Source organism: Panicum virgatum, chromosome 7K (assembly GCF_016808335.1).
Source record: "Panicum virgatum strain AP13 chromosome 7K, P.virgatum_v5, whole genome shotgun sequence".
Lineage (NCBI taxonomy): Eukaryota > Viridiplantae > Streptophyta > Magnoliopsida > Poales > Poaceae > Panicum > Panicum virgatum.
In genome coordinates, this window is record NC_053142.1 from 34,542,847 (window position 1) to 34,559,095 (window position 16,249).

A 16,249-nucleotide genomic window follows, 5' to 3' on the forward strand; every position below is an offset into this window, starting at 1 on the left:
ATTCTGCCCTTAGCTGCCAGCCACATGAAGAACTGAACTCTTGGCGGAGAGGAGTTTTTCCAGATAAATTCAGACATGGGTCCGCCGGGTGTTGTCTGGCCTTGAGCAGTTTGTAGATGGAGGAGGAATCAAAGCTTGCCTCGGCCACGGTCAAACTGAGACAATCTCTTGTCATTGCCCTGCGAGAGGTTGGTCTGTTGCACTATTGTTTGCAGCTGAACAAGTTCCGAAGAAGCCTGATGAGAAAGCCTAGGGACAAAGGCGCCATCCAGGTTTGAGAGAACAGCTTGTCTGACCGAGTCCTCCTTCCTGATGCAGTGACTGTGCAAAGCCGGGAAGCAGTCAGCTAACGCCTCATCCGAGCACCAGACATCGTCCCAGAACGAGGTTGCTGCACCGTCATTGATCTCCACAGTCGTCAAAGCCTGATATAAAGGGAGTATGGATCGGAGCATCTCCCAATGGTGACCATGTAGGTCGCCCTTCAGGGTGGCAAGGTTGGCGTGTTGACGGACCCAGGCACCCCAAGCTGAATTTTCAGAGCAATGCAGTCTGTGAATCAGTTTAAGCAGCAGGCAAACATTTTGGGGGAAAAAATCTTTGATGCCCAGGCCGCCGAGGTCCTTTGTTGTGCAGCACTTCTCCCACGCCACCAAGCATTTGGCAGATGACGTTTGGGGCTCTCCCGCCCAGAGGAAGGCGCGTCTTCTTTTGTCAATGTCTTTGATGGTGATGGGGGGTATTCCGAGCGCGGACATTGCATAAACTAGTTGACTGTCCAGAACTGAGTTAACCAAGACAACTCTTCCCATAGTGTTTAGTAGTGAGGCTTGCCAAGTTGAGAGGAAGGCATCTGTTCTTGTAATGTACTGACGGAAAGCTGAAACCGGAAGCTTGGACGCTGAGAGTGGAAGACCAAGGTAGCACTGCGGGAAGGATTCTAGCTTGCATCCCATGGTGTCAACACATTGTTGGAGGATTTCAGGCTGCATGTGTAAGGGGACCATGGAGCTCTTGTTGTAATTGATGGACAGACCAGTCGCATCAGAGAATTGTTGGAGTACCGATTTCAGAAGTTGCACATCCGTTAGTTCCCCCTTAGTACAATCAGGGTGTCATCAGCGTATTGCAGAGCGACACATCCAGCGCCTTGCACAATTGGGTGTCTGATCTCAGCTGCTCTACTCCGAATCAGGGCCTGCAGTGTGTCAGCAACCAAAAGAAACAAGTATGGCGACAGAGGGTCACCCTGCCTTAGACCCCTTTTACAGTTGATCCATGGTCCAGGCACGCCATTAAGCAGTATGGCAGATTTTGAGGATTCCAAAATTTGACGCATCCATCGCCTCCAAGTGTCACAGAACCCTCTTGCCATCAGAATGTGATCCAAAGCATCCCAGTTAACAGTGTCAAAGGCCTTGGCAAAGTCCAGCTTAAGGACAATAGTAGGAACTTTCCTTTTGCTGCAAGCTTGGACAACTTCCGCTGCATAAACAAAGGTTTCCGAGATAGAGCGCCCAAAGAGGAAGCCTGTCTGATTTAGATCAATGAGGCTGGGGATCTCTTTTTGAAGCCTGACAGTGAGAGTTTTTGCCAAGATTTTGACTGAGCAATTTTGCAGGCAAATTGGCCGGAATCAGCACCATGTACGATCTGTTAATGCGCTCAAGCTGAACATCATCAATGTGGAAGGCGTTCATGAACTCAATGACTTGATTCTTGACTGTTGCCCAGGTAGCCACATAGAAAGCAGGACCGAACCCGTCCGGCCCAGGGGCACTGTTGCGGTTCATGGAAACGAGAGCTGACTTGATTTCTTCTTCGGCAAAGGGAGCGACAGGAGCTTGTGATGGCTGACTGACGTTGCTGTACAAGGTATCAGCATGGAAGTGCCAGGTTGATTCTCCCGGCTGTCCAATAATGGAAGCGAAGAAATCTGAGAGTGCTGTCATCTTGGCATCATGGTTCGTGAAAAGCTGTCCTTGACACCCAACCGCTCTGATCTGGTTGCTTCTGTGCCTAACTGTTGCTTGGGCATGGTGGAAAGCAGTGTTCGCATCCGATTCCTTGATTGCTTTGAACTTGCTTCTTTGCTTCCAAAAGGCTGCTCTTTCTTTGATTGCACTAGTTAGACGATGTTTGCATGTTTCCCTGGTCTGTAATTCATCACTAGAGAGAGAACGTTGCTCCTCAAAAAAGTCCAGTAGCTCAATAATAAATTTACAATTGGGGATGAGTTGAGGGGGCGCCCTGTTACGCCACGACCACGTCTTAGCGGCCGCTCGAGTCACCTTGAGGCACGCTGCCAGCTTACCAGCCGTGTCTGAACACTGTGGGGCAGAGAGCCACGCTGGGAGGACAGAAGGGAGGAAGGAGGCGTTGAGGAGCCAAGATCTTTCAAAGCGAAATAAATTGGATTTTGGGATGAAGGAGGACATGGAGAGTAGGATTGGTGTGTGGTCAGAAGTTGGTTTGGGAAGTGGGGAGAGCGAGGTGTTGGGGAAAGCAAGGGAGTGGGCGATGTTGAAGCAAGGACAGGGGAGGGCTGATGGTTGGACCAGGTGAAAGCTCGGCCGAGCAGTGGGATCTCAAGGACGCCAAGCTGATCCAGAGCAAGGTTGAAAGCGTCCATGAGGCTGAGGTTAAGATTGTTGTTGTTCTTATCATCAGGGAACCTAATAAGGTTGAAATCCCCAATGATAACCCAAGGCCCGGAGACCAGAGGAAGGGTGGCTAGAAGCTCGGCGAGAAAAGCATTGGAGTGGCGGTGGTCGGCTGGGGCGTAAACGTTAGTGAGGGTGAAGTCACAATCTGAGATGGTGGAGGCTAGAGTGGTGGTGAGTGAGAAGCGGCTGTGTCGTGGGGTTGCAAACCACGGCCGGGTGGCGGAAGGCACCCGCCCTAGCCCAGAGGGTGTGTACTCAGGGGGTAGCTAGTCTTAGATCGATCTCCCTCCAGAACACAAGAAACACAGCAGGATTTAGAGTGGTTCGGGCCGCCGGAGCGTAATACCCTACATCCACTGTGTGTTGTATTGCCTTCCCACGAGAGTGAGCAGGTTGCCAGAGCTTGAGTCTGTATTGTGGAGATGATGTGTGAACCTCCTGTGTTCTAGCGGGCGTGCTCTCCCTTTTATATGTCCAAGGGGAGCACGTACACTGAGCGGGGCCCCGACATGTGGACCCGGCGATGTATTATAAACTACACTTTGGCCTTCAATGGCTCAGATCCGGAGATCTTGTCGTCGGCTTCTGTGCGTAGCTTCTGACCAGGGATGGTCTTGAGTTGTCCTGTCAGAGTAGAGTCTAGCCTTTGCAGTCGCGCGTCGAGGTCACGATGAAGCGCCGAACTACTGACTCAGTCTACTGTAGCAGCGTGCACTGTTGCTTCAGTCAGTAGCTGGTCATCATGACTCGTCGCTCATGCGCGCAGCGCTGAGTCTTTAATGCTTGTCTCGGTATCTGGCGATCCACAGTGTGGACTGACAAAAGCTGCCCCGTGCCCAGAGGCAGCAGATCCCGCCTCAACCACTCGCACTTAATGCGGGTGGGTGAGGGAGCTTCCAGCGGAAGGCTGGCGCCCGCGCCCGCGTCTGCGTGACACGTGGCGGCTCCGGACCCCACCCGAGCAGCTTGCTGAGCCGAGAGCTCACGGGGGTCCGGGTAGGCACGTGGAGGTCCCGGACCTGCCTGCGGGAGTCCGGATGGCACGTGGAGGTCCCGGACCCGCCTGCGGGGGTCCGGGTCCGCGGCCACAGGTGCTGAGCATTTCCACCTCTGGGACACGTGGTGACACCGGACCCGTCCCCAAACGGGAAGCGGGTCCGGCACCGTTGGTCCGGTGAGATGGAGTCGGAACCCAGGAGTCCGGCTGCTCAGCTCCTTAGGGCGTAGTTACGGATAACTACGCGAGTCTTGGCACAGTAGGAGTGGGTACCCCAGTTGTAGGGTACCGACAGTGGCCCCCGGGCCCGCCTCGGGAGAGGCAACGAACCCGCAGGTGGGGCCACTACTGTGAGCAACTTGGCTGCTTCTGGCACCCAGCGGTGCGCGCCGCAAGGGTCTTGCCCTGTATCGTCCATCCCTTGGGTCACCTGCTGCATCATCACGTTTGGACCTGCACATGACTCAAGGTAGATGCTTAGTAGCGTGCCCACGGGTCCCAAATCCTGTTGGCTGTAATCCTTTGAGATGGATAGCTAGGTTCAGTGAACGAAGCTCAAGGGGCCGGCCTTTAGGTTAAGAGAAAGTCCGGACCTCCAGGTTCCCAGTCCTAGGTACTACGGCACTCATTCACAGGAGGTGGTGCGTGCAGGCTTAGGGTACGGAACCAGGCTAAGCGGCTACACGGCTCCGGACCTCCCCGGAGAATGAGTGCGCTTCCCTGAACCTGCAGGTTCCCAGGGGTCCGAACCCCTCTCTTCCATGAGGGGTCTCGAGCTAAGTCACTAACTAGCCAACTCAATTCGGACCACAATCACCGCACAAGAGTAAGAAGCCACGTGGGGGTTAGCGCAAACAGAATGCGTAGATCGAAATTGGAATGTAACATCCTTAGAGGCGAACTGAGAATAAACTTTTCCTTTATAACTAGATGTACATGAGATGTGCGATGTAAGCCAGAACACGGGTTTATGAGGCCGGAGCTGTCCGGACCTCCGGGCCCCCAGTCTTAGGTACTACGGTACTCACCCTAGGGAGGTAGAGCATGCAGGCTTAGGGTACGGAACCAGGCTAAGCGGCTACACGGCTCCGGACCTCCCCGGAGGGTGAATACGCTTCCCTGAACCTGGTTCGCAGAGGTCCGGACCCCTCCACGGGGGAGGCTCACCGGACTGGACCACACGGAAGTACTACATAGTTACAAAGGAAAAGATTTTATTCCCTGCTGGGCCTCTAAGAGTAGGACTTACAGAGATGTAGAGTCGGGGGTACGACCGGAGTCGGCTTTCCGCCGGAGAGAGCCACTAAAGCCGGCTTTCCGCCGGAGCGGGCTTGGTGCGACCGGAGTCGGCTTTCCGCCGGAGCGGGCTTGGTGCGACCGGAGTCGGCTTTCCGCCGGAGCGGGCTTGGTGCGACCGGAGTCGGCTTTCCGCCGGAGCGGGCTTGGTGCGACCGGAGTCGGCTTTCCGCCGGAGCGGGCTTCCTCACATGAGTGAGGTATGCTGCGAGCTGGGATTTGTCGCTCCGCCGCTCGCAGCTTGTGAGGGGGCCCTTGACGGGTGCCCTGACTCTTGCCGGCGGGCGGCGCGCGCCGCCGCCAACGGTGGCTGCTCCACAGGCACAGTTGCCCCTGGAGCAGGAACGCGAGAGGCATGTGGCGTGGAGGACGCCACCCCCTCCGTCATCTCCACGTCGTCCACGCGAACCATGGGGACGAAGAAGATGATGAAATGCGACCAGCTAGCGCCCCTACCTGGCGCGCCAAATGTCGTGGGGTTGCAAACCACGGCCGGGTGGCGGAAGGCACCCGCCCTAGCCCAGAGGGTGTGTACTCAGGGGGTAGCTAGTCTTAGATCGATCTCCCTCCAGAACACAAGAAACACAGCAGGATTTAGAGTGGTTCGGGCCGCCGGAGCGTAATACCCTACATCCACTGTGTGTTGTATTGCCTTCCCACGAGAGTGAGCAGGTTGCCAGAGCTTGAGTCTGTATTGTGGAGATGATGTGTGAACCTCCTGTGTTCTAGCGGGCGTGCTCTCCCTTTTATATGTCCAAGGGGAGCACGTACACTGAGCGGGGCCCCGACATGTGGACCCGGCGATGTATTATAAACTACACTTTGGCCTTCAATGGCTCAGATCCGGAGATCTTGTCGTCGGCTTCTGTGCGTAGCTTCTGACCAGGGATGGTCTTGAGTTGTCCTGTCAGAGTAGAGTCTAGCCTTTGCAGTCGCGCGTCGAGGTCACGATGAAGCGCCGAACTACTGACTCAGTCTACTGTAGCAGCGTGCACTGTTGCTTCAGTCAGTAGCTGGTCATCATGACTCGTCGCTCATGCGCGCAGCGCTGAGTCTTTAATGCTTGTCTCGGTATCTGGCGATCCACAGTGTGGACTGACAAAAGCTGCCCCGTGCCCAGAGGCAGCAGATCCCGCCTCAACCACTCGCACTTAATGCGGGTGGGTGATGGAGCTTCCAGCGGAAGGCTGGCGCCCGCGCCCGCGTCTGCGTGACACGTGGCGGCTCCGGACCCCACCCGAGCAGCTTGCTGAGCCGAGAGCTCACGGGGGTCCGGGTAGGCACGTGGAGGTCCCGGACCTGCCTGCGGGAGTCCGGATGGCACGTGGAGGTCCCGGACCCGCCTGCGGGGGTCCGGGTCCGCGGCCACAGGTGCTGAGCATTTCCACCTCTGGGACACGTGGTGACACCGGACCCGTCCCCAAACGGGAAGCGGGTCCGGCACCGTTGGTCCGGTGAGATGGAGTCGGAACCCAGGAGTCCGGCTGCTCAGCTCCTTAGGGCGTAGTTACGGATAACTACGCGAGTCTTGGCACAGTAGGAGTGGGTACCCCAGTTGTAGGGTACCGACAGGCTGGTTGTGGACGAGGCCACAGACCAAAGGTTGTGATCCCAAGCAGTGACAATGCCACCCCTAACGCCATCCGAGGGAGCAAAGATGTAATTGTTGCTGAGGTTAGGCGGTAGGAAGGTTTTAGCTTTGAAGGTCGAGATTTCATTCAGTTTAGTCTCTTGGAGACAAGCAACAGACGGTGCAGCAGCTTGAATCGCATCACGTACCACAATGCATTTGTCATAGTCGCCTAAACCGCGTGTGTTCCAGGACAAAACGAGAAATTTTTGATTTGCATTACTCATTAAAATAAAGTTGGAGCACCAAGTCCAGGATAACAGATAATCGAAACATAAAGGTACAGGTAGAGTTTAAGCCTAGAACTGAAACCATAAACGCGGATACACGCTGCTCACAGAGCTGCAAGGAAGGCGAAAACATTGCACTCATTCGTTGTCGCCGGTCACCACGTCCACGGCAGAAGCGCCGGAACAAGTAATGCCAGCCGCGTCCACGAGCTTGCGGATTTCAGAAGCGCTAAGGGGGAGCTTGCTGCGAGTGAGCAGGTTCTTCTTGGCAACGTGCTTCTTCAGACCGGCAGAGCAACCGGTGAGGGAGTTCAGGAGCGCCTTGCGCTGTTTCTCTTTTTTCTACCTTTCATTTGACCGTCCTTGTATGTCACCACTGACTGTGGTTTTTATTCATGGGGAGACAAAATCATTTGAAATCATGGTATTAGAAGATTACTATGATGGATCCATATCGTGAATGTCTTTACGAGCACAATCTCACTCACATTTGATCATCCCTCGAAAGGCCAACTACACATATGTTTGTATAACTCTATCCGGACGTTTTGCAACAGCACTGAAATGGCAAGGAAAATAAGAGACGAAAATGATCAGGTCTGGGCACATGATGAGCCTGAATTTTTCCTCTGCACCTGTCCATAATAATTCTATAATGAGGGACCGAAACTGGCGACTAGAGGGGGTGAATGGGAGCCGATCAAAATTTCTTTCGAAATCGACCCGTCGGCCTATATCCCGAAAATCACCACAAACCCTCAACTCCTAGATGAGGTGTGGAGTAGCTATAGAGGAGCTAAACCAACACAAATCAGCCCTAGGATCGAGCGAGAGAAAACACGGAAGTGATCGAGAAAAACTGCAGACCTCACAGTCAGGGATCGGTCAGACCGCTCGCTCTGGCCGGTCAGACCGATCGGGCCGGATTTGAAATTCCAGACCGGTCAGACCGGTGGCTCCGACCGGTCAGACCGGTTGCTGCGACCGATCAGACCGCTTCTGCCCAGAGCAGAGTTTCAGCCGCGAACTCGAGGTGATTTCAAGATTACTCGTTCAGATCATCACCAAATGATCTCAAAATTTGCAGGGAGGTTCCTGGGATAGAGACGAACCTCTCCACAAAAAAAATCAACCCAAAACGCAAATGATCACTAGAATTTCGAGGGGGAAAGAGGCAAAAGAGGGTTTTCCAAAAACTCCAAAAACCTCAATCCGAGGGACTCGTGATTCTCGGAGGTTTAGCTCTAGGCTAAATGGTCGAGAAGCAAATCACGGAGTCCCTAAACCCACCAAGAGAAAGCTTTGATCTCAAAAACCACCAAAAGAGAGGAAATCAATTCATGAACAAAAGATGAACGGGAACACAAGAGAGCTGCTCAAAAGGGTCCTCGATTTCATTCAAATTCATCGCGATTTACAGAAGAAATCACCTATACAAGAGCTAGACCTCCACCCATTTATCCACCCTCTCAAATTTGTGGACCTACCTATAATCTAGACCACTTTGCCATGGAGACCTCGGCCTAACCCTAGAACAGAGAGAGGAGCAAGGAAAAATAGAAAATAACTCGTGGCTTTGAGGCTCACCTGTCCAAGGGGCAGGTGAGATATATATATCCACCCTCGGGGGGGCCGACCGGTCAGACCGGTCTCACAGACCGTTCAGACCGGTCCCTTCACAGATTTGACCTCCACTCTGACTCATACACTAAAACGCCCGTAGGGGCAAAACCGGAAAGGGTACAAGATCTCATCCGACGGCGGAGTTTCTTTCTTCGACTCGAAGCCTTCTCTGCGATGCCGCCAAGTCGATGCAGATCTGATCCGCGGTTTTGAAGGGTCCGCGAAACCCGGTGAGGTGGCCGGTTTTGAGAAAACCGCCAAAACTCCACGCGCGGGAAGATTCCCGCCTCCACGGCGTGGAGGTAGGAATCTTCCAGCGCGTGAGGTTTTGACGGTTTTCTCAAAACCGGCCACATACCCGGATTTCGCGGACCCTCCAAAACCGCGGACCGGATCTTCGTCGACGTGGCGGCATCGCAGCAAAGACTTCGAGTCGAAGAAAGAAGCTCCGCCGTCGATCGAGGCTATACAGCGGGGTGCTGCTGACCCGACCGGTCTGACCGGTCCCCTGGACCGGTCTGGCCGGTCTGGCCGCAACAGCCGGGTATAAATACCCCCACCAGCCTGTGGCTGGTTGAGTCTCTTGAGTCTTTTGTATTCTCTTCGTTTTTCCTTCTCCATGCCCCTGCTCTAGGTTAGGGCCAAGGACTCCAACGCAAAGAGAGTTAGATTATAGCTAATCTCTCCAATCTAGAGGGTGGATGATGGGCGGATGGCTCTAGCTGTTGTATAGGTGAATTCCTCTGAGATTTAATGGATGAAATTTGTTTGAAATTTACTTGTGTGTGCTGAGCATCTCGTCCTCCCCTTCTATCTTGCGTTTTGGGTTCAATTCTCCTCTTTTGGAGTGTTTCTTGTTTGGAGGAGACCAACCCTTGAATTCGTGGTTTGATGGACTCTTTGTGACTATTCTAATCCTTCTAGCCAAGTGCTAAACCTACTCGAATCGAGAGTTCTCATGAATTGGCGATTTTGTGTTCTTGAGAAAACCCCAATCCTCTTTGATCTTTCCTCGATTTCTCTCGATCCATGTATCTTTTGGGTGAGATATTTTGGGGATATGTTCACGGGGTGGTAACGAAGTTTTCCTCCAAGTTTGGTTGGATTTGGACTTCATTTGCTCGAGATTCATGGTTTGAAGGTTTGTTTGCGGGTTTTCTGGACGAGACCGGTCAGACCGGTGGGCGAGACCGGTCAGACCGGTCTGTCAGGATTTGAATTACCCGACCGGTCAGACCGGTCCAGTGCACCGGTCAGACCGGTCTGTGCGTGCTGCGCTGTGATTTGAGAAGTTTCTCTCGCTTTTGCTTCCGTGCTGCGACCTGGGTCTTCTGCTTCGAGATAGCTTGTCCATAGCTATTCTCGCTGACCTAGGTTCGAGGGTTTGCGGTGATTTTGGGACTTAGGCCGACGTTTCAAATTTCGAAGAAATTTTGATCGGCTCCCATTCACCCCCCCTCTGGTCGCCAGTTTCGGTCCCTCAATTGGTATCAGAGCTTGGTTGAGGTTTTCAGTACCTTAACCGGTTGAAAACCACTTGGCGACCATGGCGAGTCTTGGGAAGATCCCGATATTTTTCGGCGAGGACTATGCCTACTGGAAGGTTTGCATGAGAGTCTTCTTGCAGAGCATGGGAGCCGAGGTCTGGGATATTACCAAGAACCAGGCTTACGTGGTGCTTGCCGCTCGAGTCACTCCTCTTCAAGTGACCGAGCACGAGGCTAACGCCAAGGCTGTCAATGCCATGTTCGCTGGCGTTTCTCGTGCGGAGTTCTCACGCGTCCAGGGTTTTCTGGAGGCCCACAAGATTTGGACGTGCCTTGAGAACTACCATGAGGGCACACGACAGGTGAAGGCCAGACTATTCGAGACTCACCGGCGTGAATACGAGAACTTCACACAGGAGCCGGGTGAGAGCATTGACTTGATGTTCAGTCATTTTCAGACGATTGTGAATAAAGTCAATGCGAACAGATCTGCTGATGCCCTTGAGTACACAGAGCACGAGAAGGCCCTCAAGTTGCTCTACGCACTTGACCGCTCTGTGTGGGATCTCAAGGTGAACACCATCATTGAGTCTGCTGGCTATGAGACTCTGACGGTGAACGAGCTTTTCAGCAAGCTCAAGGCCACAGAGGTGGATAACCAGACACGAGCTAAGCTCAATGGTGCCCCTCCTTCCAAGAGCATCGCTCTTGTGACTGGCCCAAGTGGATCGAGCTCTAACGCTAACTCTGCTCTTGGCTTTTCTCTTGCCTCTTTGCCTTCTGTTACAGATGAGCAGCTAGAGACGCTGGACCACAACAGGCAGAGGAAGAAGAATCCCGGATGCTACAACTGCGGCGATTTGAATCACTTCATCGCCGATTGCCCCAAGAAGTCCGGCGGCGGCCAGAACAACCACTTCGACTACTACCGCCACCGCGACATCACAAGCACCGCAATCGTGACTGGGGAGGACGCTTTGACAAGGAGTCACTCAAGAAGCGCTTCCAGTACAAGGCCAAGAAGCGGGAGAAGGCCTTCCTGGCGCAGCTCAGCGACCTCGACAAGAGCTCCAACACCGACCGCTCTTCTTCACCGACCTCCGACGACGACAACAAGAAGAAGAAGAAGCGGGACAAGGAAGCCACCGGCTTCATCGGCCTTTGCTTGGCGGCCGGTCGGCGCAAGAGCTTCTGCACCATGGCGGGTGAAGCCGATGGTGCTCGTGCGTCTTCGGGTGGACATGCTACACCGACGCACGCCGACTCTTCTCCTAGATCCGAGAGTGATTCAGAGGTAAACTCCACAATCGACCTGCTTGATACGGAGGTTAGAGAGCTGTACGCCGCTCTCGACAACCAGAAGAGGCTGCTTAAGGAAGCAGCTAGAGAGCGTAGAAAACTTTGGGATGAGCTGGCTTGTGCTAGGGAGAAATGTAGTGAGGATGAGTGCGCTGGCTGCATATCTCACATGAATGAACTTGTTGCTCTCCGTGCCAAGCATGATGAGAACGTCGCAAACTTAGATGTTGCTAAGACTTCGCTTGCTGACGTGTTTCATGAGCTCGCTAAGGCCAAGCATGAACTAGAACTGGTTAAGGACGATCCTGTTGTTAGCGATGTGCTTGAATGTGATGAGTGTCCTATCTTTAAGTCCGATCTAGCTTCGTTGCAGTCCAAGTTTGCTACTGTTGTGTGCGAGCTAGAGGAGATGAAGTCTAGGCCAGTTTTGCTTGGTGCTTGTAAGCCTTGTCTCACGCTTAGGTCGGAGCTAGATGAGAAGAACGCCTTGATTAAGTCTTTAGGGAAGACTAAGGTTGTGGAGTCTAGCCCACCTATTGACTGCTCTGTTTGCCCTAGTTTGATCTCTGATTTGGATAATCTTGTGGTAGAGAAAGCCAACCTGGAGAATGAGAATACCTATCTTAGGGCGATTCTTAGTTGGGTTTCTGCTAGTGAGCCGCAGTTGGGCATGATGATCAAGCAGTTCAAGCGTGGTGAAGGGTTTGGGGTCGGTTACACATACACGAAGTCAGACTTTGACAGGTTATATGGTAAGATTGGCAAGGCTGCTGGAAACACTGCTAGCACGAGCACGCAGCCTTCGCTCGTTGACCCCGCGGATAGTGTGCTTAAAGAACCACCAAAAGCACCTCCGCAGAAGCAGGTTTGGGTTCCAAAGCCCAATGAGCTGAGAAACCCCCTCGACACGCTCCCTACTGCCACAGTCCAGGTTGCCCAGAAGAAGAGGGCTGCTCCTCCCCGTCCGCAGGCTAGGCCTCCACCTCTCATGCGTGAGCCGAAGTACCACTGCGAGTTTTGTGACAGGGAAGGTCACCTGGAGGAGTTTTGCTTCAGGAGGAAGCGGGCTGTGAGGCGAGAGCAGGAGAGACGGAACGCGGACATGTACTCTGCTCGGGTGCATGGTCATTCTCGGCGTGGTGGTAGGCAAGATGCTAGGGCGCGCTGTGTAGGTGGAGGTCAGGGAGACGGTGGTGGTTACCGTGCTCCAGCGTGTGGTCACTTTGCCGGTCGTGCTCCTGGTCGTTTTCAGTATGGCTATGGACCACGGGACCGAGGCTTTGGAGGAGGTTTCGATGCTCCACGCTTTCCTCGCGGTGGTGTTCGTCAGTCACGCGGTAGACGGGACGAGGGATACGCTTTGCCAGGTTTTGCTAACCCTTCTGTAGAGCAAATGGCTCGACACTAGTTTGCTTCTCACTTTGCTAACCCCAGTGTGGAGACATTTGCTCACCCTTTGTCTCACTACTGATGTGCAGGTCGGAGGCTTGGAGAATAGGTGGATCATGGACTCTGGTTGTTCGCGCCACATGACCGGAAATGACAAATGGTTCTCCAGCCTCACCCCGATGCGCTCAAAGGAGTACATTGTGTTCGGGGATAATGGAAGAGGAAAGGTACGTGGACTTGGCGTTGTTCGAGTTTCTGATCGCTTTACCCTGAGAGAGGTTGCTTTGGTTTCGAACTTTGGGTTCAATTTGCTTTCTGTTTCACAACTTCTTGATGAGGGGTTTGAGGTTCGCTTCAAGGAGGGCTGTTCGCGTGTTTTGGATTCCAGGGGAGATTTGGTTTGCCGGATTACACCTCGCGATCGGGTTTTCTTGGTTGACTTCTCTGGAACTCCTTTTGGCCCTTCTCATTGCTTGTTGGCTGGTACTTCTTCTGATTTGTGGAAGTGGCATAGGAGACTTGGACATTTGAGCTTCGATTTGTTGTCGAGACTGAGCTCACTTGGCCTAATCCGAGGATTGCCCAAATTGAAGTTTGAAAAGGACCTTGTTTGCCCTCCGTGTCACCACGGGAAGATGATTGCCGCTTCTCATCCACCTGTTAATCAGGTGATGACCGCTCACCCAGGAGAGTTGTTACACATGGACACAGTTTGTCCTTCTAGGGTGATGTCTGTTGGTGGGAAGTGGTACGTTCTTGTGATCGTGGACGACTTTTCTCGCCAGCAGCTGATCGTAATTGATCCCAGCAGCCGATCAGCGCAGCAGTCGCAGCAGCGCCTCCATGGAGTCCACACGTACGGGGATGAAACGCCGGGCGTCGGTGTGCTAGCACCGCACGCACGGCATGGGCGGCGGCCGAGAGAGAGAGAGAGGGAGGGGCGGCGGCTAGGAGGTGGCGCGGCTCACTAGGTTATCGCCCCCCCTATCCCCTCCCTCGTATATATAGAGCGTACTAATGGGCTTCTATCTCATAGGCTCATTAGTAACCCTAATCCCTCTTGGATCAATAATTTCCGAATCACAAGTCAATAGCGACACCTAGCAGGGCATAGTGACTCACAAATACACATAAAGATCATATCGGCCGAACCTTAGATATACTCATACACCGATCCCTTTGCCACACGATACCAATCAAGCTCAAAGCGAGATGCGTGCCACCTTTGTGATAGCTCGACCATTCTCTCGATCTAATAGTGGATTCCATTCATAACTAACCTTCAGTCATCATGATTAACTCTTTAATCACTTTGGCATGGCCATGCACTTTCAAATCCAACTATCTCGAGGGGCCCAGAGATATCTCTCCTGTTATCTAGGAGGGGCAAATTTCATCTTGATCCGCTCACATCCCATTCCATGTTTCATGACACACCTGTAAGCTACTTTTGTAACTACCCAGTCACGGAGTAGCGTTTAGCAGCCCCAAGATGCACCACTACACACAGTGAGAAACAATGGCGATCTCAGGTCTAAGGATCCAGTAGGTATAACACTCAAGAACAACTGATGGCACATACAAAATAACAATCCCAACATTGTCTTGGAGTGGGTCAATCCAACACCATGTTCACCAACATGTGTCCACATCATTAATCCGATATCTCCATATCCATGATCCGTGAAACATGATCATCAATTAATGCATGTGCTAGTCTCAACGTCGTTGTTGTCCCACACAACGACATAAACTAGGAATAATTTAGAATCATATAATTGCCAACAAAGAGTTTCCCGAACAAGTCACATACTTGATAATCAATGTAAAAAATAATCATCCATGGAACAAATAACAATTATTTATCATTACATAAACATACTCATGACACAAAATCTCCCACGCACACTAGAATCACTGATGTAAGTATCTAATACCCATAGATCTCATGTGCGCCTCATGCTTTGGTTGTGGGAGAGGCTTTGTCAATGGATCAGCAACGTTTGAATCCGTGTGCACCTTGCAAACCTTCACATCACCTCTCTCAACAAAGTTACGGATGAGGTGATACTTCCGCAGTATATGTCTAGACTTTTTAGTTGTTCTAGGCTCCTTTGCTAGTGCAACGGCACCACTATTATCACAATAGGGGTCCACTGGACTGGACGCACTAGGAACAACACCCAAGTCAGAAACAAATTTTCTGATCCAAATAGCTTCTTTTGCAGCTTCGGAAGCTGCAATATACTCGGCCTCTGTCGTCGAATCAGCCACCGTATCTTGCTTGGAACTTTTCCAGCTCACTACCCCACCATTTAGGCAGAAAACAAAACTGGATTGCGATTTGGAGTCATCTTTGTCTGTTTGAAAACTAGCATCTGTGTAACCCTTTACAAGGAGCTCATCTTCGCCTCCAAATATTAGGAACATATCCTTAGTTCTTCTCAAGTACTTAAGGATACTCTTTACAATTGTCCAGTGAGCTTCACCGAAATCTGACTGATACCTGCTCGTAACACTTAGAGCAAAAGAAACATCTGGGCGCATGCAAAGCATAGCATACATGATCGACCCTATGGCTGAAACATAAGGAATCGTACTCATCCTCTTTTGCTCATCAGGTGTCGTAGCACACTGACTCTTTTGCTCATCAGGTGTCGTAGCACACTGACTCTTGCTTAGAGTAATGTCATGTGACATTGGCAAGAAACCTTTCTTGGAATCTTGCATGTTGAACCGATTCAATATCTTGTCAATGTACGTGTCTTGGCTTAATCCAATTAGCCTTTTTGATCTATCTCTATAGATCCTAATACCCATAATATAAGCCGCCTCTCCTAAATCCTTCATCGAAAAACTCTTTTTCAATGAGGTTTTAACGGTTTCAAGCATTGGAATATTATTTCCGATCAGTAATATGTCATCCACATATAGGACCAGAAACACAAGTGCGCTCCCACTAGCCTTTTTGTAAACACAAGGCTCATCTTCATTCTTGATGAAGCCAAACCCTTTGACTACTTCATCAAAACGAATATTCCAACTCCGAAATGCTTGCTTCAATCCATAGATGGACCTCTGAAGCTTACATATTTTTCCAGCATCTTTAGGATCGACAAAACCTTCAGGCTGTGTCATATACACATCCTCACTTAGATGTCCATTAAGGAAAGCGGTTTTAACATCCATTTGGCATATCTCATAGTCATAATATGCGGCAATTGCTAGGAGAATCCGAACAGACTTTAGCATTGCGACGGGCGAAAAGGTTTCCTCATAGTCAACACCTTGAATTTGTCGGAAACCTTTCGCCACCAATCGTGCCTTATAGATGTGAACATTTCCATCCATGTCTAATTTTTTCTTAAAAATCCACTTACAGTCGACAGGTCTCACACTGTCAATTTGATCAACCAAGTTCCAAACTTGATTATCATGCATGGATTTTAACTCGGATTCCATGGCTTCAAGCCATTTGTCGGAGTCGGGTCCCATCATTGCTTCTTTGTAGGTCAAGGGCTCATCATTTTCCATCAATAATACGTGGTGCTCCTCCGTAATAAGGAGGTTGAGCTTGTCAGTAGCGCGACGTACCCTTATAGACCTTCGTGGGGCTGGTGCCTCAACTACGG

At 51.7% G+C, this 16,249-nt stretch overlaps 1 protein-coding gene across 1 annotated transcript; it reads right to left on the minus strand.

Annotated features, from left to right (window-relative positions):
• Positions 1-1,488: 1,488 nt before the first annotated feature.
• On the minus strand, positions 1,489-2,738 carry LOC120642241. The gene has a single exon (XM_039918704.1). It carries the CDS (start codon positions 2,436-2,438, stop codon positions 1,545-1,547), a length of 894 nt encoding a protein of 297 aa, XP_039774638.1. The 5' UTR covers positions 2,439-2,738; the 3' UTR covers positions 1,489-1,544.
• Between the last annotated feature and the right edge of the window lie 13,511 nt (positions 2,739-16,249).